The sequence below is a fragment of the Doryrhamphus excisus genome, chromosome 17 (genome assembly GCF_030265055.1).
Source record: "Doryrhamphus excisus isolate RoL2022-K1 chromosome 17, RoL_Dexc_1.0, whole genome shotgun sequence".
Taxonomy (NCBI): Eukaryota; Metazoa; Chordata; class Actinopteri; order Syngnathiformes; family Syngnathidae; genus Doryrhamphus; species Doryrhamphus excisus.
Window position 1 is genome coordinate 10,704,124 of NC_080482.1, and position 20,957 is coordinate 10,725,080.

Below are 20,957 nucleotides of genomic sequence, written 5' to 3' on the forward strand. Positions count from 1 at the left end.
AGTAAACACCAAACAGCACATTGAGATGTTTTATTTTCACACAGCATGTTCATTCTATCGTTCATCACAGTTGTGGTGAGTCAGGAGGTGACTAGAGTGGATTGTAAAAGAAACTCGACAAGCAACATATTCACAGAAGAAAATAAATCAAGAGTATTGATTCTTAATTAGTTTTATTGAGAAGAGGGACATAAGTCTCTGTAAACCTTCTTTCAAACGCCAGCGCAACACACACATTCAAACACACACGCACACACACACCTTTGCATTCAAACACACACACGATCCCTTTCGAGTGCTTCCCTTGAGATGAGTGAAACCACCACGGGTGACAACCGGGCAGCATTGGGGGCGAGGTGTCAAGAGGTGCTGAGAGCGAGCTTGTTGCCGGAGACAGGCTCTGTAAGGCCATCTTCCACAGTGCCCATCCTTCTCTTTTGAACAAGTGGTCTGGGTGGGTGCATCACTTGCGGTGACCGTTGGTCCCTCCATTGGACCTGGAGCCAATTGTCTTTCGATACGCTACCAGACATCCAAAGAAAGAGTCCTTCTTAGGTCCAGGTTGCAGTTATGGTCCTGGCCTGACCTTCCAGTGGCTCCTTCCTTCCTTCGGCCACTTTGTTGATGTTGGGAGGTTAAAGACTGTGATAGTCTCCCCCTGGTCCTTCCTTAACCTTCCTTCCGTCCTTCCTTCTTGGCCCTTTTTGCTTTTGTTTTTTTTTGTGTGTTCAGAGCCTATATAGTGTTGCGTGGCGTGCCGTTCAGCGCGACGGTCTTCTTGCACGGCGAGCTCAGAGGCTGCGTCCCGCCTAGGCGTTGCGTGGAAATTCCCACCTCAAATACTTCATGGATGGCTTTCCGGAAACAGTGGAAGTTGTAGTCTATTAAGCCTGAAGAGGAGAGGATAACTGGTGACCAGCTGCACAGTCTTTGCTATCGGGCTTTTAGTAGTACCGGCTTATCCCCGTTTTCAGAGCCGAATTATAGCCATATGCAAGGTCATTCCACAGTTAGTCACTTTTGCACAGGTATGGATGTTTAAAAAATGCACTGTTGATATTACTCAATTGTACAAACATGCAAAGAACAGGAAAATGCAAATGTGTTGCCAATTCATTATAAAAAGGCTGCGAGTAACTTGCTGTCAACTTCAGAGTACCATTATAGCAGGTGTGTCCAAAACGCGGCTCAGGGGCCAGGTATTAATTTGTTCTATATTTGAAAGACGCACCCGGCAACTAACTCATTCAATAGCAAATGCGTATTTATGTGTTCTTGTGAACCCAAACGTACAGTGGGGCAAAAAAGTATTTAGTCAGCCACCAATTGTGCAAGTTCTCCCACTTAAAAAGATGAGAGAGGCCTGTAATTTTCATCATAGGTACGCTTCAACTATGAGAGACAAAATGAGAAAAAAAAATCCAGATAATCACATTGTTTGATTTTTAAAGAATTTATTTGCAAATCATGGTGGAAAATAAGTATTTGGTCACCTACAAACAAGCAAGATTTGTGGCTCTCACAGACCTGTAAGTTCTTCTTTAAGAAGCTCCTCTGTCCTCCACTCGTTACCTGTATTGATGGCACCTGTTTGAACTGGTTATCAGTATAAAAGACACCTGTCCACAACCTCAGACAGTCACACTCCAAACTCCACTATGGCCAAGACCAAAGAGCTGTCAAAGGACATCAGAAACAAAATTGTAGACCTGCACCAGGCTGGGAAGACTGAATCTGCAATAGTTAAGCAGCTTGGTGTGAAGAAATCAACTGTGGGAGCAATTGTGAGAAAATGGAAGACCTACAAGACCACCGATAATCTCCCTCGATCTGGGGCTCCACGCAAGATCTCACCCCGTGGGGTCAAAATGATAACAAGAACGGTGAGCAAAAATCCCAGAACCACACGGGGGGACCTAGTGAAAGACCTGCAGAGAGCTGGGACCATATTAACGAAGGCTACCATAAGTAACACACTCCGCCGCCAGGGACTCAAATCCTGCAGTGCCAGACGTGTCCCCCTGCTGAAGCCAGTACATGTCCAAGCCCGTCTGAAGTTTGCTAGAGAGCATTTGGATGATCCAGAAGAGGATTGGGAGAATGTAATATGGTCAGATGAAACCAAAATAGAACTTTTTGGTATCAACTCAACTCGTCGTGTTTGGAGGAGAAAGAATGCTGAGTTGCATCCAAACAACACCACACCTACTGTGAAGCATGGGGGTGGAAACATCATGCTCTGGGGCTGTTTTTCTGCAAAGGGACCAGGACAACTGATCCGTGTAAATGGGAGAATGAATGGGGCCATGTATCGTGAGATTCTGAATGAAAACCTTCTTCCATCAGCAAGGGCACTGAAGATGAAACGTGGCTGGGTCTTTCAGCATGACAACGATCCCAAACACACCGCCCGGGCAACGAAGGAGTGGCTTCATAAGAAGCATTTCAAGGTCCTGGAGTGGCCTAGCCAGTCTCCAGATCTCAACCCCATAGAAAATCTTTGGAGGGAGTTGAAAATCCGTGTTGCCCAGCGACAGCCCCTAAACATCACTGCTCTAGAGGCGATCTGCATGGAGGAATGGGCCAAAATACCTACAACAGTGTGTGAAAATCTTGTGAAGAGTTACAGAAAACGTTTGATCTCTGTCATTGCCAACAAAGGGTATATCACAAAGTATTGAGATGAACTTTTGTTTTTGACCAAATACTTATTTTCCACCATGATTTGCAAATAAATTCTTTAAAAATCAAACAATATGATTATCTGGATTTTTTTTTCTCATTTTGTCTCTCATAGTTGAAGCGTACCTATGATGAAAATTACAGGCCTCTCTCATCTTTTTAAGTGGGAGAACTTGCACAATTGGTGGCTGACTAAATACTTTTTTGCCCCACTGTATGATCCCAAAGACGTATTTATTAGGGGTGCTTCGATCAATCTACCACCAATCGGTATCGGCCGATATAAGCTAAAAAGGACGGTACCGACATCGGCTGATACTTGCTTTAAAACGCCAATCAAACGGCGATCATTACAAACAAGCATGTCTGCCGTGCCTCAAAAATGTCTCACTGGGTTGGCGCTTTAAAAAGCTTTCGATTGGTGCGATATTTGAGGCCGAAGGCTCATGATTACCATGAGTACCACCTCAGTATGGATTTGGGAGCAAGCAAACACTATGTAGCACTTTTAGTGCAGCAGGAACTTTCGTTGTATGCGGGGCTGCGTCGGACTCCGGATCATGTGTGATGCAAAACGAGTGTGACGCGTGATAAGTGAGCGTTTGAAACGTTGTGCAGACAGATATCACACTGATATTGTATCTCCTCTCTGGGCACAGAAGAGGGAGTCGGCTGCATCTGCACTTCAGAAGGCAGCGTATTCGGCTGGAGGGGTCCAGCAGAGGGGGCAAACCTGCTTCATTCAGGTATTTCTGTTAATAATGCGAGAAGACTAGAAATAAGCGCATTGTGAAATACAAAAGGCGAGTTGTGCATACTAGCATTTTGTTTATGTTCTGGTAAAACTAGCATATGAGCTTTGTTAGGCTTAAAATGAGCGATGAATATAAATGTAAAAGTAGCTTGCACAAGAAAGACCTTGGTGACCCCTAATGTAGCCAGTAGTCCATCTAGACTGCATGTATGCAATCAGTATGGTTATCGGCCGATTTCACTCATGGATTATCGGGATCAGTATCGGCAGTAGAAAGTCTGTCACAAAGATGGCCACAATGTGGCAGAAGTGCACTTGATAAGAGCTTGGCATGTGAATTTGAATGGAAAAAAACATACATGACAGCCAGGAGGATGTGGAGGAACGTGAAGGAGTGTAGCGTACGGAAGGTTACATATTGTAGGGAAATTTTAACGTATACACACACACACACATGCACACATTTCAGTTCCAAATGTGAACATTGTAAATACTTCATGGTGTTAAATTTGTAAATAAATTGTTATTTTGATGTTAAAAACCACACTTTTCTGTGTTGTTTATGTTGTGGTACAGTTGTTTAGATATTGGATCCGTCACAAAAGCAAAAAAAATTGTGTGAAAATTATGCTGGAAATTAATATTTTTGCAAGAAGCCGATTCGCTCTCTTTTCTAGTCGGGAGCTGATATTTTTCTAAAACGTACCTACAGTGTGTTCTGCTGATTACTAAAGAACGTAAAAAGGCAAAAACCTTGACGGGAGTGTAATCTTTCTTTTGGTATGTTCCATGTTTAGCCAATATCCTGTGTACCCCGAAAGATCAATTAAAACCATCTAAAAAGGGTTTGAATGAGTTAATAGAAGCACAGGTATAATATTGGAAGCAAAACTTTGTTTCATGATATTGTAAAGGAAACCATCTCTTCAAAAACTGTACCCAAACTCAGGAAGCTTTCAGCTCTTTTACCTTTGCGTTCAAAGCTTTCCTCTCTCAGTATGCAGACGAGTGCCAGGAACTTGGTGACCTCCTTCAGGTAGAGCACGGTGGTGTTGTTGAGCTTGATGATGGCCATAGACTCCTTGTCGTAGGCGCTGCCGCTGCCGTCCTCCTTCAGACTAGACCCCAATCGGCGAATTAGTTATTTGATTTTTTTTAATGCAAGGCACTCACTCACCCGTAGATGCAGGAGACGTCGATGACCACGTCGATCATGTCACAGCACAGCTCGTAGGACTGCATGTCCACGGGAGAGCTGTCTGTGGCGATGTAGATCTTACTCACCACGTCGAACAGGAAGGCCTTCTCGATCCCTGAATTCTGGAGGAGGATGTATGACTGTGAGCGAAGGAAGGAACAAGAGGAAACCACCGGAGTGCTTCCTTACAGAAATGAAGATGTTTAGCAGGTTCTCCAGAGTGGGCAGCTGGGGGATGAGCTTCTGCACCACCTTGCTGAAGGCTTCGAAGATGGAGTGGTCATAAATGCTTGTCAAGTAGAAGCTAAATAGTGAGCAGAAAAACAATGAAGTCAGCAAGCAGATCACACCTCTCACTTCCTGAAAAAGCTTCGTAAGATAAGCGGACGGTCACAAGATCATGTGAGGAAAGGACGTTGGCAGGTCTGATGCTGACTCTGGTTGCGATGAGGTGCTGGACAAACAATGTAATCACTTGAATGGAATCTGGTGGTTTTCAGACTTAAATATTCCAGGTAATGTACCTTCTTTTTTGGATCACTGCATAATTTATATAACATTTGATGAATGTATCAAAGGTTAGGATAGCATGGGGCAGTCACACTTTCAAGCACCAGTCTTCATTAGAAGGTACACAAGGAATCTTGCAGCAATACTTCAAGTATTGTGCTGATGAATTTTAGCCCCCGACTACAAATGATGCCATATTTTTTTCTGTACTGTTTGTAATTCTCATGCCAGAAATAGAAGAAAATGTCCATCAAATTTTACTGGTTTAATATATATAATCTAATCTAATATAGAAATATATAATAACAGTTGTGAAGTAAAAGATGCTGTGAAGTGCACAAGACTAAAGTAGGAAACCGGCGAAATTTTTGTTCCATATCCCTAACCTTAGTACATACATGGTGATATAGACAAATAATGATGGTGTAATGTGATGCAAACACAGCTCATGCATGATGCTCTTAATCGTCACAAAAGTGTAAAAGGAAGCTAATCACTGTTAATAGTAAAACAATTAAACATTGAAGTGACTTTGTCTAGCATATTTACAGGCATATTTTTCCTAAAACCTTTGGTTAAATTCCAAATTGTACCATCACTGAGGCATTCGACTTTCCACAATGTCTGTGATGGACTCGATGGACGACAGCCAAGACTAAAATGTACTGTAAATTGGAATAACGTCCGTGTTGGACTGCACCTGAGATGAAGCTTCTCCAAGCTAGCGTCCGCCAGGTCGTCGTTGGCCCTCTGATGAATGTCCCGCTGGGTCTCGATCTTGTGGTCGTCCGAGAGGCCGTCCACTTTGTGGATGAACACCTCAAAGTTGATCTCTGGGTTGACCCGGTAGGCCCGCGACACAGTGAGGTGAAGCCGCCCGAGAGCCTCCACATAGTCATCCTGAAAGTGAAGACAAACACATTGCAGTTGGAAATGTAAACTCGACCGCTGTGGTCAGGGGTTCCATTCCAGCCCAGTAGGGGGCGGTAATGCGCTTTAAAGGATTATTTATTACAGTGATGAGGAAAAAGTGAGTGTACCGTGTGTGTTCATGAATACCTGAGCATCAATGACAAATATCAAGGCTCCGGTTCCTCTGAAGATCATCTCGTAGTCAAAGGTTGGGTCGATAAAGTCTACCTGACCGGGAAAGTCCCAGATCTGGAAGTTGACGAAGGAGCTGCTGGATATGTCGTCCTTGTATATCTTGTTGGTACTCTCCAGGAACAAGGTCTCGTTAGGGGACATCTTGTGGAAAACCACCTGGAATAAGTCAAGCGGTAAATGCTGTAATCATAGCAGTGGTGTTTATTTACCCAAAGAAGTCGGCACAGTCATTGGAAGCAGGTGATAAGTGGAGAGAGGCTGTTATTTGTGGTACTCAAATTCATTTTTAACCATATGATGTGCATGTGAAAGTGGGAACCGAAAGGTAGCTCTTTTTAACCTTATGCTCATTTATTAATCAGTACATTGCACACTCTGTTGTTCTAATAATAGTGGTAAGGAGAAAAAACTACTGCTAAGTGTAACATGTATGAGTTGCACACAAACAGCAGAGGCACTTCACATTCTGCTACTAACATAAAATTATTAAAATATCTGAACCTTGCCTCCAGCCACAGATGTTTTTGCCACTAATTACATACCAATTAGCTCGCTCAAATAGACGCCATGCCCATAATTAATCATTGGAGGTGCCAGAAGACAGCAATTTGATAAAAATGCACCGATTAAGTTAACTTCAGCCATGTTTAAAGTGCACAGTTGATTGAGTGTTGATGTTAAGACTTACGAGAAGGGGAAGGTGTGGCTGGCTTGCTGTCATGTGATTGCAATTCACTCACTTGCAGTTTTGAGGGCATTATTGACAAATTTTATAGTCAGCCTTTTAAGTCACATGACGTTAAGTGTACATAATCCGAGAATTGCACAGTGCGAAGCTCTGGCTGTTAATAATTTATCGCTTCACATCCGGTGCGAGCTAGCCAGCTAACTAGCAAGCAAGCACGGGGGCTAACAGAGGGTGTAAATGCTAACTAATAGCAATTACTGTTACCAGTTGCTGGTGCTTACAGTTGTTAGCTATTATGACTAGCAAGATGCTAACCTCATAGCTAGCTGCTATGGCTTACCTTCTGTATGGATGACTTGCCACTTCTCCTGAGTCCCATGAGCAGAATCCTCGGTTTGCTATCGGACGGCGCCTGGCTGTCCTCGATGTCCGCCTCCTCCTCCTCTTCTCCATAGCCGAAGTCTTTAGGGAACGAGTCCGCCACTCCGTAGCTGCCCGCCAGCTGCTCCACCTCGTACTGAATCGACATTTTTGGCCAAGTGACGGTCGCCTCTGCCCTCTCGTTGCCTCCCCCCCACCAACACTCCAACCTTCACTTGTCGGCCACCACCACGCCTTTAAACTGTAGTCGTGGGATGCACCCCTCAAGTTCAGCACCCCCAAAAAAGAAAAACTAACCAGCCACTAATGCTTGGTAAGACATGAGAACACAGAGTGGCTGATCCCACACGTTTCCTTAAGGATTTCCTCTCTCTTGTTTAAAAAAAAAAATAAAAAAATACAAGCCATCACACCCTCTTCCCCGATTGGCTGACTAGGCTCCGACTTGAAAAATGATTGGCTAAAACCTGTGTCACTTGACTGAGACACATAACTGTCACCTGACTAGTTTGTGACAGTCACAAAAATAAATCTTCAGCACAATCTTGTTTAATTCGCTTTCAAAGCACATTTTACACACATCGTCCAAAACTACATGTAATTTCAAAGTGCAAGTGTTTTGAAGTAACAGCAGGTGGCGACAATGATCCGCTTTCGGCAAATGTGAGGCATTCAATGTCAACAAAAACAGTGGAACTTCAGTCCTTGTCCAGCCATTTAATGTGTTTTTCTGGCATACATGCAAAGTCGCTAATTTGTAACCTTTTTCCAACACGTGGAAGTCATCACTGGAGTGTTTATGTATTTATTTCACTGTTTCAGAACGTTTTACATTTAACAAAATTTGCATTCCTGATGTTTTTTGTTTGTTTATTTCGGCTTTTGTAATGACATATAATAACCGGAAGTTGAGTCTCTGAACACGGCGAACGGACGCCACTTTTTAAGGACATCGCCATTGCAAAACTCACAATCAAGGCCTGAACAATGCAGTGTCGTTTTCTCTATTTATTACTTCCTTCAGTACACAATAATCAGAATCAGAAATAATCAGACGTCGTATTCCTATTTAAAATTACGAAGAATAACCGGAAGTTAACACGCACAGCCTCAATACAATAAAACGTCAGGTTGTTACGTTTGTCCCCACGTAACTCGCTTACAAAAATAATAATTACAAATTTATCAGAGCGTTTACGCTGCAAAGTATTCCACGTCACCAGGAATTTAACTCATTGACAATACTGACAACACTTAACAAAACGCCGAAACAAACGCTTTCATTGAAAGGTACATTTCCGCTCTGCGCCGGAAGTTGATATTCACTGACGTTCCCTTCTCTATCGCCGTAGTTACCAAGCAGGAGAATCAAACAACAAACACCACGGTGTTAAATTATAGTTCGACAACGTGTACCAGCATGGCACATTACAAGGTAATTTTTTGCATTTAAAAGTTAACGCCAACGTGTTTTATTTAGCAACTGCAAGATAATTATTCATTCATTCATTATTAAGAGTAATTAGCGCCAGTCGAATCACCTGTTGCATCGCTTGTTCGCAGCTTCAATTTGATTAAATATAAAAGTTAGTCAAAATTATTGACTTACTTTAATGGAAGACTCCTAAAAAGATGTTTATTTAATGTTCAATTTTACAAAGAGGCAGTTTTGTGAAAAAAGTGTTATTCCAAATTTTAACTTTCATTTACAATTACATGTCAACAAACCGTCATGTGCTCACTGACGTGACTTTTTGCCAGTTAGATGCAAATAAATAATGGACACGTTCTGGTAGTCTCTTTATTAATGTGGGTTCCCCTTCAACAGGCTCCAGACCACAAGAGGGAGCAATTTCGCAGATACTTGGAGAAAGCTGGTGTTGTTGATAGTCTCACCAGTGGTATGCCATTTTCTTTTAATTGGGACTCTTAACTGAAGGTTATGTGTTTGTGTGTATTTTGTTACATTGTTTTATTAGGCTCTATTGCCTAGCAACAGGTGACTAAAGCTATATAAATGTCATACTACTTCAAAGGATTAAACCCTGTAGAATGTTAGATGTATTTCCAGTACAAACTTCCAATGGATGGTCAGTTAACAGAAATAATAATGTGACTTTAAATGTTTTTAAATTTATTTCCAAGTGCAATTGTAGTCTACATAGACTAATGGACATATGCCTGTTACATTCTGTAGTTGAGTGAATCCAGTTGAACTTGTGTGTATGTGTCTGTTTCAGTTCTAGTGGCTTTGTATGAACAACCAGAGAAGCCCACCAATGCCTTGGAGTATCCTTCCTTACATTTTTTCTGAAGGAAAAACTATGATAATATAGTAGCTCATTGGATTCTGTGTGGAACTGTGGCGCTAAAAATATTTTTGCAATTGTACTATGTATCGTAGATTCCTTCATAGCCCCCGCCCAGATTCGTTAAGCAGAACCTCGGGACTCCAGGCCTCACCGCTGCCGACACCGAGGCGTTGCAGCAGGAAGTGATTGAACTGAGGCAGAAGTGTGCGCGACTGGAGGAGGAGAACCAAGAACTCAAAGCCAGGGTTAGTTTGTGGGATTGTATGTTTCTAATGACATAGTTGCACTTGTTGATATATAGTATAGGTCCCTATATGCTAAGCTATCTCAACAAAACATCCACATCTTAGCTTTGTGTTACAGCTGACATAGCAAAATAGTGTAATATCTGCCAATATACATCATTTTTACAATACGTTGAGAGCCAATTTTATTCAAAAAGTCCCCGGGCAGCACTGTTGACACTTGAACTGTCTTCTCTTACTAGCTGCAGAGCCACGAGCCTCCTGAAGAAGCACCTGCTACTGAATAGACTCCAGCAGAACTTCAGGATACCACTTGGAATACTTTACATTGTCACTACTTGTCTCCGGTATTTAATTTATTTTGTACATATATGCAGTAAATATTTGTTCAATTTTACGCATCACATAAGGGTGAAAAGAGGAGAAAATGATCTAAACTGTCTTTGTAATGCCGATACTCAGAAATCACGCAAATGCAGATTTAGATGTTATCATTGGATTGTCACCATTTTAATTCACACATTATTGTAACGCTTGCAGAACATTCTGGTAGCATTTACTTTGACAAGCTCAGGAAGTAACCCCACTTCAGACTATTTGTATCTTGTGACTGAGTCCACAGTCCCATATTTAGAATTAGAACTGAACCTGAAGACGATTCACTTACTGGAGCTCCAGTTTCTTTACATTTCACTTGTTGTGACTAGATCTTTGATTAAAACACATCTTGCACATATCTACCCAAATGTGTACTCTTCATTGAAAGTCATTCTTAAATACACACCAAAAAGAGCATTCACAGAGCACTCCTGAGGCAGGCTAAAGACATTTTTTTAATGAAGTGATCGTTGGAATTGGCACAAAAAAAGACTTGACAATGACTAATTCCCTCACTCAATTCCACCACTCCACGGGGTTTCACAGGAAGTGTAATCCCATGCTCAAATAATTGTTTTCCGCTTTTAAGGTTGGCCTTGGTGGAGGTCAGCATTGCTATATTGGGGAAATGGCTGGCCAGTGGTGCATGTAGGGGAGTATAATATATGCATATATAATATAATATAATATATTTGGCATTGGTGGTGGTCTGAGCCTTATTTTCTTTATTGACCCTTGCCTCGTCTTATTTTTGTGAAATCAATACACAAAGCAGATGAATTAGCAATAAATTGTAGGAGGTCGGCACTGTATTTTTGACCCACGTGTTGGATTTTATTTTGTCACAATGAGACAATTAGCAATAAACAAATAGGGATTATAAGGATTTCATGACTTCCTAACTGATGCTCCTAGGACCACATTTAGTGGAAAAGAACTTAAAAAATTTTATGTTTAAAATAAAAACCTTTTATGTACATTAACATGTTGGCCTTGGCAGAGGTATATTTCTGCATCTGCATGTCCTATTTTTGCAAAATCCTGTATAAAAACCATCCCAGTGGAGGTAATGGGTTCCACTATAAGTCAGATTTGAAGGTCCCTCGCTTGTCTGCTACTCACCATGCTCGCTTCCGATGCCCTGCGGTCGGTGGAGGTAGCTGCTCTCGGGTTGCGTTTGGACTCCTCCGCTAAGCCTGAGCTGGACTGCCAGCTTTGAAGCCTCGACGGGGTGATTTCCTCACATCCGCATGAGTCCGTGTCTGAGCTCCTGCCCTCCAGCACGGTGGAGCACCTGGGGGAGAGATCGTGGGGCCCCTTTGTCCTCCTTGCTGTCTGAAAGGTATAAGATAAAGACTGCTTCTGTGGGCTACTTCTTCCACTGCTGGTCTCCTTGTCCTGACTCTTTACTACGTCCTTATGCACATCAGCTGGAGCCATGGTGGACTCAACTTGCTTGCTTGCTGCCTGACAACCTGCAGAAGGTTGTGTGGGGTAGAAGCAGCTTCCCCGCTTGGTCTCCATGGAGATAAAATCCCCCGGTGCAGAAACTAACGTGGCTTTTCTGTGACCTATTTGCACCACTGATGTTTTTTTGCTTCTGCAAAACTCCAAGTCGTCCCTTTCATCCCACATATGAGGATAAAAGTCCAGGATGTCCCTTTTAATCCTCTTGTAGGCCAGGTAGAGGACTTCCAAGATGTTGAGGAACAGAGACATGGCGGAGATGCACTGCATGAAGACCATGAAGACGCTCTTCTCTGTGGGTCTGGACACGTAGCAGTCCACAGTGTTGGGGCAAGGGAAACGCTGGCATTTGAACAAGGGGTGCAAGCGGAAGCCGTACAGAAGGTACTGGCCCAGCATGAAGACCACCTCCACCACAGAGCGGGTGACCACGTGAGCCACGTAGGTGCACAGCAGAGACCCCCTGAGAGGAGCTTTGTCGGGCTTCCCTTGCTCCAGCTGCTTCATCTCCCGCTCGATCCTCTTCCTGGATTCCACCCACTCTGCGTCCACCTCCTCCAGCTCCTTCCTCAGCACAGCCTTCCTCCTCCGCCGGACTTTCTCCAGGACCCGCAACCTGTAGAGGGCGTGGCCCATGTAGACCAGCGAAGGTGAGGACACGAAAATGACCTGCAGCACCCAATAGCGAATGAGCGAGATGGGGAAGGCCAAGTCGTAGCAGGCGTTCCTGCAGCCCGGCTGTTCCGTGTTGCACACAAAGTCGGCCTGCTCATCGTTCCACACATCCTCGGCCGCCACGCCAAGAACCAGCATGCGGAAGACAAAAAGCAGGGTGAGCCAGATCTTCCCCACCATGGTGGAGTGGATGTGCACCTCCTCCAAAATGCCTCCGAGGAACTTCCAGTCACCCATCTTCACTCTACCATTGTGACTGGAAAAGCACACAGAGCAGTAACACATGTGGGACATCTACTACCTTTCATGTTGAGATCAATAACTACAGTTTGACTAATTATGTCCCTGGTCAATTAAATTAATCTAGATCAAGAAAACTTTTGACTTAAACCAAAGCCTATTTAGGACGCTCAATGTAATTGTTAATTTTAACACTTTTATTTAAAGACTAGTATTTTTTCATTTTAACATTTATTAGATTTGAAAATATATATTTTAATGAATTGTTAAAAAATTACATAATTTGACAGGATGTTTTGACAGGATTTGATTTAAAAATATATATTTTAATGAATTGTTTAAAATGTATATAATTTGACAGGATGTTTTGACAGGATTTGACTGGATACGGTACAAGCTGCTACCGTAAAATTATTTGAAAATATGTACATTTTTGGTTATCAGTAGCATTTTTCTTTGCTAAATTTACACAAAAATCTTAAAACCACCACTTTGGCTTTAGTCTTAACAGTATAGGAAACATTACATTAATTAAGGGTTCTTTTAACATATATAATGCATTTTTTGGTTCAAAGTAGCAGTCATAAAAAAACAGTTGTTGCTAAAAGTGGACATTTGCATTTAGGTTTGTGCTTACCTTGCAGCAGCATGGCCAGACTGCCGATGGTGGCTTGAATCTCCTCGGGTCATATGACCCCTGGTGTGCTCACCCAAAAAGTTAGCATCCCTTCCTGTAAACTCCAAGTGACCTTCCACCTCCACACTCTGCCAAGTGTTTGAGGGAAGAGTGCCAACTTCCACAATGAGCAATGGCCGTGCATGTCAATAAGCATGATACATGCATTTAGGTCATAACACCACATATTGACCTCAATCACCGCACATCAGCTCTATTTAGGTTTTCAAAATCTATCAAGTCATTTTTCCACATGGTGACGCAACACATACATATGTTTGTGTGTGTACATTTCCTATATGTACACAAACATGATTGTTTGCACAGCACTGTGTTATATATGTACAGGGGGCTGGACACGGGGTGAGAGGGGGTTGGGGGGGCAGATGCTGCAGCCCGCTCGTCAATACAGGCCTGTTCAATCCATAGCTAAAAAAATCTATGTGTAATTACAGTATGTCTGATTTCACACCCCACTGGAGGTAAAGACGATGTCATGAACTCGTGACGGGATCCCATTTAAACGTATAATTATAATTTAAGTATTATTGTTCCCTTAAATAGTGGCCTCCGCTCTATTAGACACCATACTTCAATTAATTGTCCAGTGCAAACAAGTAAATAAACCAATCACATAAAAGTCATTTTTCAACAAATCGTACAAAAATATATATTAAAGGGGACGTATTGTGCTTTTTTCCCCACTTTTCTGACCTATAAATGTAGTTAGAATGTTGTATTCAAAGTTTCAGATAATGAGGTTTGCGCAATGGGGAGTGAGCCCTGAAAGAAGTTTTGGATGGCTCAAAACGCTCGGTTTCAAAAGGCGTGGGAAAACTGCCCCTTTGTGATGTCACAGAGGGGCGGCCTTGATCTATGTTCCCACCCTCACCTACGGTCATGAGCTTTGGGTCATGACCGAAAGAACAAGATCGCGGATACATGCGACTGAAATGAGTTCCCGCCGTAGGGTAGCTGGACTCACCTAAGAGATTGGGTGAGGAGGAGCTTCTCCTTCACATCAAGAGGAGCCAGTTGAGGTGGCTCGGGCATCTAGTCCGGATGCCTCCCTGGTGAGGTGTTCCGGGCAAGCCCAGCCGGGAAAATCTCGGGGGCAGACCTAGGACACGCTGGAGGGATTATGTCTCACAGCTGGCCTGGGAACGTTTGTGTCCTCCTGGTGGAGCTGGAGGAGGTGGCTGGGGACCGGGAAGACTCGGCTTCCCTACTGAGAAGAAGATAAGATAAGATATAGCTGTTAAATAAACGCCTTACCTCTCATAATTGCCCCCATACTGACTGCAGTCGAGTTGATGGCTCCTGGCTACAATGAGGATATACAGCAAACAAGAGTTAGATATTGATGCAGTACATAGTAATATAGAGTCTTTGGGCATATAACAAACAATATGAGAGTCAATACTCGCACACTCCACTTTTAATATGACAACAAAAGGTATTAAAAACACAAATACACAACATGGTGGGAATGAGCTTTTGAAGTGTCTATTACAAAAGTACATATGCAAAATATGTGTAGTGGAAAATCCTGCAATTAATGTTGACACACAGGCAAGACAATTTTTTTTTTGTTTTAACTTAAAATGACATATATATCCATAAATTCAGCACATCTACCCGCAAGACTTTTTTCAACCCCAATGGTTACATTTAAAAAGCACCTTTCCATAGTGTATAAGCATGAAATATGGCATACTACTTTACTACTTGTCACCAGCAGAGGGCCTTTTCCATTATGTTCATTACAAACAATAAAAACATTCATAAAAGAATTAGCTTTAAGGCGTTTAGTGTATCACTAAAAATTCATCTCTCCCGCTACGATGCGGGTGAGATGAAAATGTTGAAGAGAACGGCAAAGAGGAAAAAAACGGCATAGCCTACTATACAGATCCAGAAACGGGGGTCTTTCAGCAGCTTCTTGTTGTAGTCGCTAAAGAAGACGTAGCCGATGGTCATGCCGGCTACGATTCCTCCGAAATGAGCCACAAATGAAACCTTGACCAGAAGAAACAAGGATGCAAGCTGTAGTAAATGGCACTCCATTTTTATTATTGGTGTTAGTTAACCTAAATAAGAATAATATATAATAATATATGATGGGGGAAAATAATGTCATTTTAGTAGAATAAAAGTCGTACAATGATGAAAAACTAACAAAACATTTGGACCTTTTTTTGGCCATTTTTAGAAAATTAAAATTGGGGGAAAAGTTATATTATGAGGAAAAAGGTCATATTATCATAAGTCATAATATATTAATAAATAATAAGAAAATAAGAAAATGTATGAGTAGAAAATCAAAAAAATGGAAAATTACAATAAAAACAAAGAATGTGAGAATATTAGACAAATAAAGTGTAATGTTATGACAAAAAGCTCTAATTTTATGAGAATAAAATCATAGTATGATGAGGAAAAATAATGTCATCCTATAAAGTTAAAATATTAAAGTAAATAATTAATTAAAGTAAAGTAGAAATAATTCAAGTAAAGTTTTGTAAAAAGAAAAAAAAAGTAATTAAAAAAATTGGTTGTAGAAACAATTATAATATTACAAGAATATAACCAAAATATAAACAGGAATATATAAATAGTGGCCGTTGCATCTTTTCAGTGTTCATGATGTGGCCCTCACAGGAAGTTTGGACACCCCTGATTTGCTGTCCATGCAACCAAAGAGTATCCATTAAATAATACAAGCGTGCCTTCAGTGTTTACAGTAATGTGACAAATTGACAGTGCCATCTACTGGCCAGGCATGTATATTACATGACTTTCAATTGTTTTTTTGCTGGTTAATGTCAACAGAATATGTGCCAATCTGTCAAAAACGCAAAGAAAAACTATTTTGATGTTGTTGTAATGGACTGGTACCCTAAAATGTATGTATTTTCCAGAATTTCAACACTGCAAGACGCTCCATTATTCAACATCCAGTGTAATGAAATGCCTTTAAAAAACTGGCAGGACTGGTTTAGAAATGTAACCAAATAGGATGTTGGGGAGCATCCATGGGGGAGGGATGAGACAGGAGAACAAAGTAGGGCAGACATGTATGAAATATGCTATGATATTATAATCTTAGTAGTGCCTAGTTGACAGAGGCATGCAGAGAGACATGCATACACATGTGTGCATGATGCATCAAGTCCCAGCAGGATCCATTAATCTAAACGCTAATGAAAAACTCCAAATCCAATCTTGCTGGAGGCCTTTTCTAGCAAAGTACATACCTTCATACCCTCCTCGTCGGTGGCAAATCTTCTGTAGAAAGCGAATCCAAAGTCCACGCCAACTGCATCAGCAATTAAAGACACGTCAAGAGTTATAGAAACGACATAGAAAATAACAAAGATGTCTGCCTACCGATGATCACTATGGCGAGGATACGGAACACTCCGAGAACAGGGATCATCTCTCGGAAATTCTGCAAAAAGTTCAAGAAAGAACTGGGATTTTTGTGATATTGCTGTCTGGGATGAATAAGCCTATAAACCCCCGCAATGGAAATAGCAATCATCTGTTCCAGGGTCAAACCGCAGTCATCATAAAACCCTCACTGACTGTGCAGGCAATGTTTGAAGTGTAACTAACTACCATACAAGTTATGAAAATGATGGTAGAATAAACAAATAGAACTTCACCACCACAGCGTTCATGAAGTAGCCTCCTATGAGGGCGTAGACCCCCCCGGATGCCCCCACCAAGGCACTGAGGGGATCAAAAATGGAGCTGGCCAGCGAGCCTGTGAATTGGGGCATAACAAAGTCAGCTTTATCGGAATCAATGAAGGCGCCGAGGTGTTCCTGACCTGCCAAGACACCCGCCAGGTAGACCATGCCCACTTCAAATCCTTTATGGACCATCTCTAATGGGATGCCAAGTATGAGCTGCATGATGAGGTTGCCCACGATGTGCTCCACACTGGGGAGAGACAATTCATTAAGTACACCTACTCTCGCGACTTCAGTGAAATGAAAATAGTTTGTTTTTGTATTCAGACGTTCTATGCTGAATACATAAACATTAGGCTCATGGGTACTAGGGCTCGAAAAATATCAGACAAGAAGAGAGATATTTTCTAGTATGTGGTCCCCCTAAAAAGCCGTTTGTTCCCACGGTCGACGTATCAGACAACTCTATTTCCCGCACTTACCCAGCGTGGACAAACATGTATGAGATAAAGCGCCAGGCTTCCTGCCTGTACTCGGGTCTGTACGTGAGGCGACTGTTCCAGATGCCTTCCTCCAGCGTCACCCACTGCTTTTGAGGCTTCCACACGGCGTAGTAGATGAACATGGCCAGCTGGACGACAACAACAATATGGGAGAATGACTCCAAACATCTCATAGTTTGTGTTAATGACTTTGCCATTGAACGCAACACAAAGACCACACAATCACAGCAGCACTTCCTGTATGCTGGACTAGCATCTGTAATGGACATCATGAGCTTGATGAATTAAGGAGATAACAGTATGACAAAGTTGTTTTGCAAAAGTTGCATTCTCCCTTAAAGGGAACCTCTTATGCTCATTTTTGTATTGAGTTGTGGACTCCTACGGAGCAGCGACACATGATAACCTGTACAGAAAGCTTTCTAGGTCTTCCAGAATCTGCACCTATTCCTGGATTTCCAAAACGGTCCGTTTTAATGTATTCCCACCCACGGCCCGCCTCCAGGGACGCTCACTGCGCTGCGATTGGTCACATTGCCTGGGGCTCCTGAGGACTGCAGGACAGCTGCCGAACTCCACTTTATATATATATATTTTTTTGTCCCGTCCAGCCATTTGGGGCAGAAAGTATAGTTGTTCTAAATACCCTTACATGCTAAACAGATTTGCTCTGTGTCAAGAAAGGTGTAAGCTACAACCTCCCTGTACCATGAAATTTTATTTGCCATTATTTGATGTTTTTGTTATGCGCATTTGGAGTGACTGGACCGGAGCAAAAAGAAACACAGAAAAGAATAATTTTATTAATAATAAAGTTATGCCTCATATTAACTCACTAGCAAGATCTCAGTGTATAGACTGGTCATATATCTCATCTCGTTTCATATTATCTACATACTGTATTGTATATAACTCTGGGAAAAACTGTTGATTTTGTTAATACTTGGGTTGTTTATATTGTTTATTTTTCTATATTGTGTATTTTGTACTGCTTAACTGATTCTGTACTCTTGCCGCTGTGCAATGCAAATTTCCCCACTGAGGGACATATCTTATCTCTTATTAATAATATATTTTTTAAGAATAATCTTGTTAGTATAGAAGTTGATAATAAATGTGGTGTAAGTGTGGGTATTACTCTTTCTTTCAGGGCTCACTTCCAAATGCACAAACCTCATTATCTGAAACTTTTGCATGGTTTAACATGAGAATACAACATTCTAACTGCATTTATAGGTCAGAAAAGTGGAAAAAACATAATAGGTCTCCTTTCACAGCATCATGTGTCTTACCACCAATTTCACCGTCTTAACAATACATCAACATTGGCTTACTTAAGTTACAGGCAACATTTGTACCATCACAAGTTAAAAGAAAGAAAGAGTCTTATGATTGTCATTTACTGTGTGCTCTTCTTCATCTTCATAAATAGTGACATGATCAGAGCCTAAATAGTTACCCTTTTAAACCGAAAGTCAGCAGGATTGCTTGATGTGAATGTGGTGTTTGGAAGACTCCTACCAGTCATGTGATGAATCATAAGATACAAAGGAGGAAGGAAGTGACACCAATGAGGCCAACCTAACACAGACTTGCCAACTCTGCATCACACAGAGGTCATTTTGTATATGCATATAACTCACCTCCACCACGCTGATGACTATGATGAAGATGGGAGGCGGGCAGCAGTTGGCCCTCTCCAGATAGGTGCTGCGAGCGTCTTCCGGAAGCATCCACCTGGAGATGGTCTGCTGGAACTTCTCGCAGCATCCCAACTTGCGCCTCCCGTCAGGGAGGTCCTCTTTGGCGTGGGACTGCTTCCCATCATCACTGTCCACGGGGAAGGGCTCCCGCTGCTCGAGGTCAATGTCCGTCATCAAGGCACCTGTACAGCTGTATGGCGGCAAAAAAGTGGTCACATGATACCGGCTTGATGAGTCTCTTTAGCATTTTAGCTAGAGTACATTGAAAATTGTGCATATCTATTTTTAAATCTTAAAAATAGCAAAGCTCTTGACTTGTTTTGTCTGTATAAAATACAAATGCTTCAAAGCTTGTCAGAAATCTTGTCAGACAAAGCATGTATAATACAGAAGCTAACTTCCTGTTTATCTTGGTTGCTACTACTGTAATCATATAATGTACTTCTAACCACTGTGTGACAAACCCAACAAAAACGTGGTTTAAAAGTAATTTAGACCAACAAAGCAGCATTTAAAAAAGGAGTTTTCAACTAAAATGATGTGTAATTCGCCAAACTCACCTCAGTCTTCAACTGTAAGTCTCCGCGTAGCTTCCAAAACATACAGTATATCGATCGGATATTTAATGAGTGAGAGCGTCAATTGTCCACAAACTAGATCATTCTGTTTAACAAAGATGTTTTTCGGGTCCGTCTTCTTCAGTACAGAGCTTCCATTTCTCCAGAAGACGATCTGCAGGGTATTTACTGTCTGAGCGTCCCACTTGGACTTTTGAAGATAATTATAGTCCCGCGAGGATTTCTTTGTTTTGCTGCAGCAAACTTCCTTCCTGCCACTGGCACTATAAAACAAACTAACCTATTTCCGGCCCATCATAGAACCGATGTCTTTTTTAGGTCCAAAATACAGCGTTCCGAACTCGTCTGGAGGAGGCTTACCTGCGCCTGTTAGCACCCTGTGCCACACCTGGGAGCAATGACGTCACCGCTACGGTAGCACTGGGGTTGGTTTGTTTTCTACCACCTCTCCGCCCGGATGAATTAGACAAACAGCAAACATCCCCAGGCCACAACAGTAACCAGCGTGACTTTATGCCTTGAATTCACAATAAATAATACAAGGGGGTGGTGCTGTTACGTCTATTTGCCATATGGTGGCACTAAAGACCATATTTACAAGCAACGACTTTTCCTCGACTTGCATTATAATACGTTTCAAGATTATTTTTTCCTACTTTACTACCTTTTCGTGGTATATCAATATTTTATTGTACTAATATAAGGTTAAAATTATTTATATATTATCTGTATATTATTTGTGGAGCCCGCCTCCCGCCCAAAAAGGCTGGGATAGGCATTTTTATATATTGTATATGTATTTCAATTATGTATGAATACTTTATATAGTAAAAAGTATAACTACGCTAAGTATACATATATTTCTAAATATTAGAAATTATTTAGTCTTAATAGTTTTATAGAATTCTTATCTATTCTTTCCATTCCTCTATATTTGTTATATCAATAGTTTACTAATGGGATATTTTTATGAAGATTCTTTTTAATTCTTGCATTATATTTTTGTATTTCTCTTTCAATAGTTGTGGTATGAACATTTTATGCCCAATGGAGATTCAAACCCGGATCTTCCCCACCAAGTGTGTTGCTGACATGCTAACCACTATATCACCATGCAGCCAGCCATAAGAAATATGTTAATCTAATTATAATCATAATAATA

General features: G+C 41.6%; 4 protein-coding genes across 4 annotated transcripts; 1 reads left to right on the plus strand and 3 right to left on the minus strand.

The window, feature by feature from the left end:
- rragca (Ras-related GTP binding Ca) lies at positions 1-7,674 on the minus strand. The gene is made up of 7 exons (XM_058054007.1): positions 7,280-7,674; positions 6,204-6,407; positions 5,845-6,044; positions 4,824-4,938; positions 4,614-4,756; positions 4,406-4,554; positions 1-890 (listed from the first exon to the last, which is right to left on the minus strand). The coding sequence occupies exons 1-7, from the start codon at positions 7,466-7,468 to the stop codon at positions 736-738; spliced, it is 1,155 nt and encodes a 384-aa protein (XP_057909990.1). The 5' UTR covers positions 7,469-7,674; the 3' UTR covers positions 1-735.
- Positions 7,675-8,592: 918 nt separating this feature from the next.
- On the plus strand, positions 8,593-10,623 carry mycbp (MYC binding protein). The gene is made up of 5 exons (XM_058053732.1): positions 8,593-8,755; positions 9,149-9,221; positions 9,561-9,609; positions 9,748-9,877; positions 10,120-10,623. The coding sequence occupies exons 1-5, from the start codon at positions 8,741-8,743 to the stop codon at positions 10,162-10,164; spliced, it is 312 nt and encodes a 103-aa protein (XP_057909715.1). The 5' UTR covers positions 8,593-8,740; the 3' UTR covers positions 10,165-10,623.
- On the minus strand, positions 9,857-14,576 carry gja9a (gap junction protein alpha 9a). Its single transcript, XM_058053730.1, has one exon. It carries the CDS (start codon positions 12,689-12,691, stop codon positions 11,342-11,344), a length of 1,350 nt encoding a protein of 449 aa, XP_057909713.1. The 5' UTR covers positions 12,692-14,576; the 3' UTR covers positions 9,857-11,341.
- A 157-nt stretch (positions 14,577-14,733) lies between these two features.
- Positions 14,734-20,276, minus strand: rhbdl2 (rhomboid, veinlet-like 2 (Drosophila)). Its single transcript, XM_058053731.1, has 8 exons — positions 19,778-20,276; positions 19,158-19,407; positions 17,494-17,642; positions 17,149-17,261; positions 16,982-17,082; positions 16,704-16,764; positions 16,571-16,632; positions 14,734-15,332 (listed from the first exon to the last, which is right to left on the minus strand). The coding sequence occupies exons 2-8, from the start codon at positions 19,389-19,391 to the stop codon at positions 15,153-15,155; spliced, it is 900 nt and encodes a 299-aa protein (XP_057909714.1). The 5' UTR covers positions 19,392-19,407; positions 19,778-20,276; the 3' UTR covers positions 14,734-15,152.
- Positions 20,277-20,957: the final 681 nt, after the last annotated feature.

Excerpts from the sequence above, each read along its gene's own strand:
- mycbp (XM_058053732.1), top strand. Across the intron at positions 9,610-9,747 it reads AAGCCCACCAATGCCTTGGA|ATTCGTTAAGCAGAACCTCG; the intron begins GTATCCTTCCTT and ends GCCCCCGCCCAG. Across the intron at positions 9,878-10,119 it reads ACCAAGAACTCAAAGCCAGG|CTGCAGAGCCACGAGCCTCC; the intron begins GTTAGTTTGTGG and ends TTCTCTTACTAG.
- rragca (XM_058054007.1), bottom strand. The coding sequence starts at position 7,468 with ATGTCGATTCAGTACGAGGTGGAGCAGCTGGCGGGCAGCTACGGAGTG. Across the intron at positions 6,408-7,279 it reads GCAAGTCATCCATACAGAAG|GTGGTTTTCCACAAGATGTC; the intron begins GTAAGCCATAGC and ends GACTTATTCCAG. Across the intron at positions 6,045-6,203 it reads TATTTGTCATTGATGCTCAG|GATGACTATGTGGAGGCTCT; the intron begins GTATTCATGAAC and ends CTTCACTTTCAG.
- gja9a (XM_058053730.1), bottom strand. The coding sequence starts at position 12,691 with ATGTCCCACATGTGTTACTGCTCTGTGTGCTTTTCCAGTCACAATGGT.
- rhbdl2 (XM_058053731.1), bottom strand. The coding sequence starts at position 19,391 with ATGACGGACATTGACCTCGAGCAGCGGGAGCCCTTCCCCGTGGACAGT. Across the intron at positions 17,643-19,157 it reads TAGTCATCAGCGTGGTGGAG|CTGGCCATGTTCATCTACTA; the intron begins GTGAGTTATATG and ends GTTGTCGTCCAG. Across the intron at positions 15,333-16,570 it reads CCGACGAGGAGGGTATGAAG|GTTTCATTTGTGGCTCATTT; the intron begins GTATGTACTTTG and ends CTTCTGGTCAAG.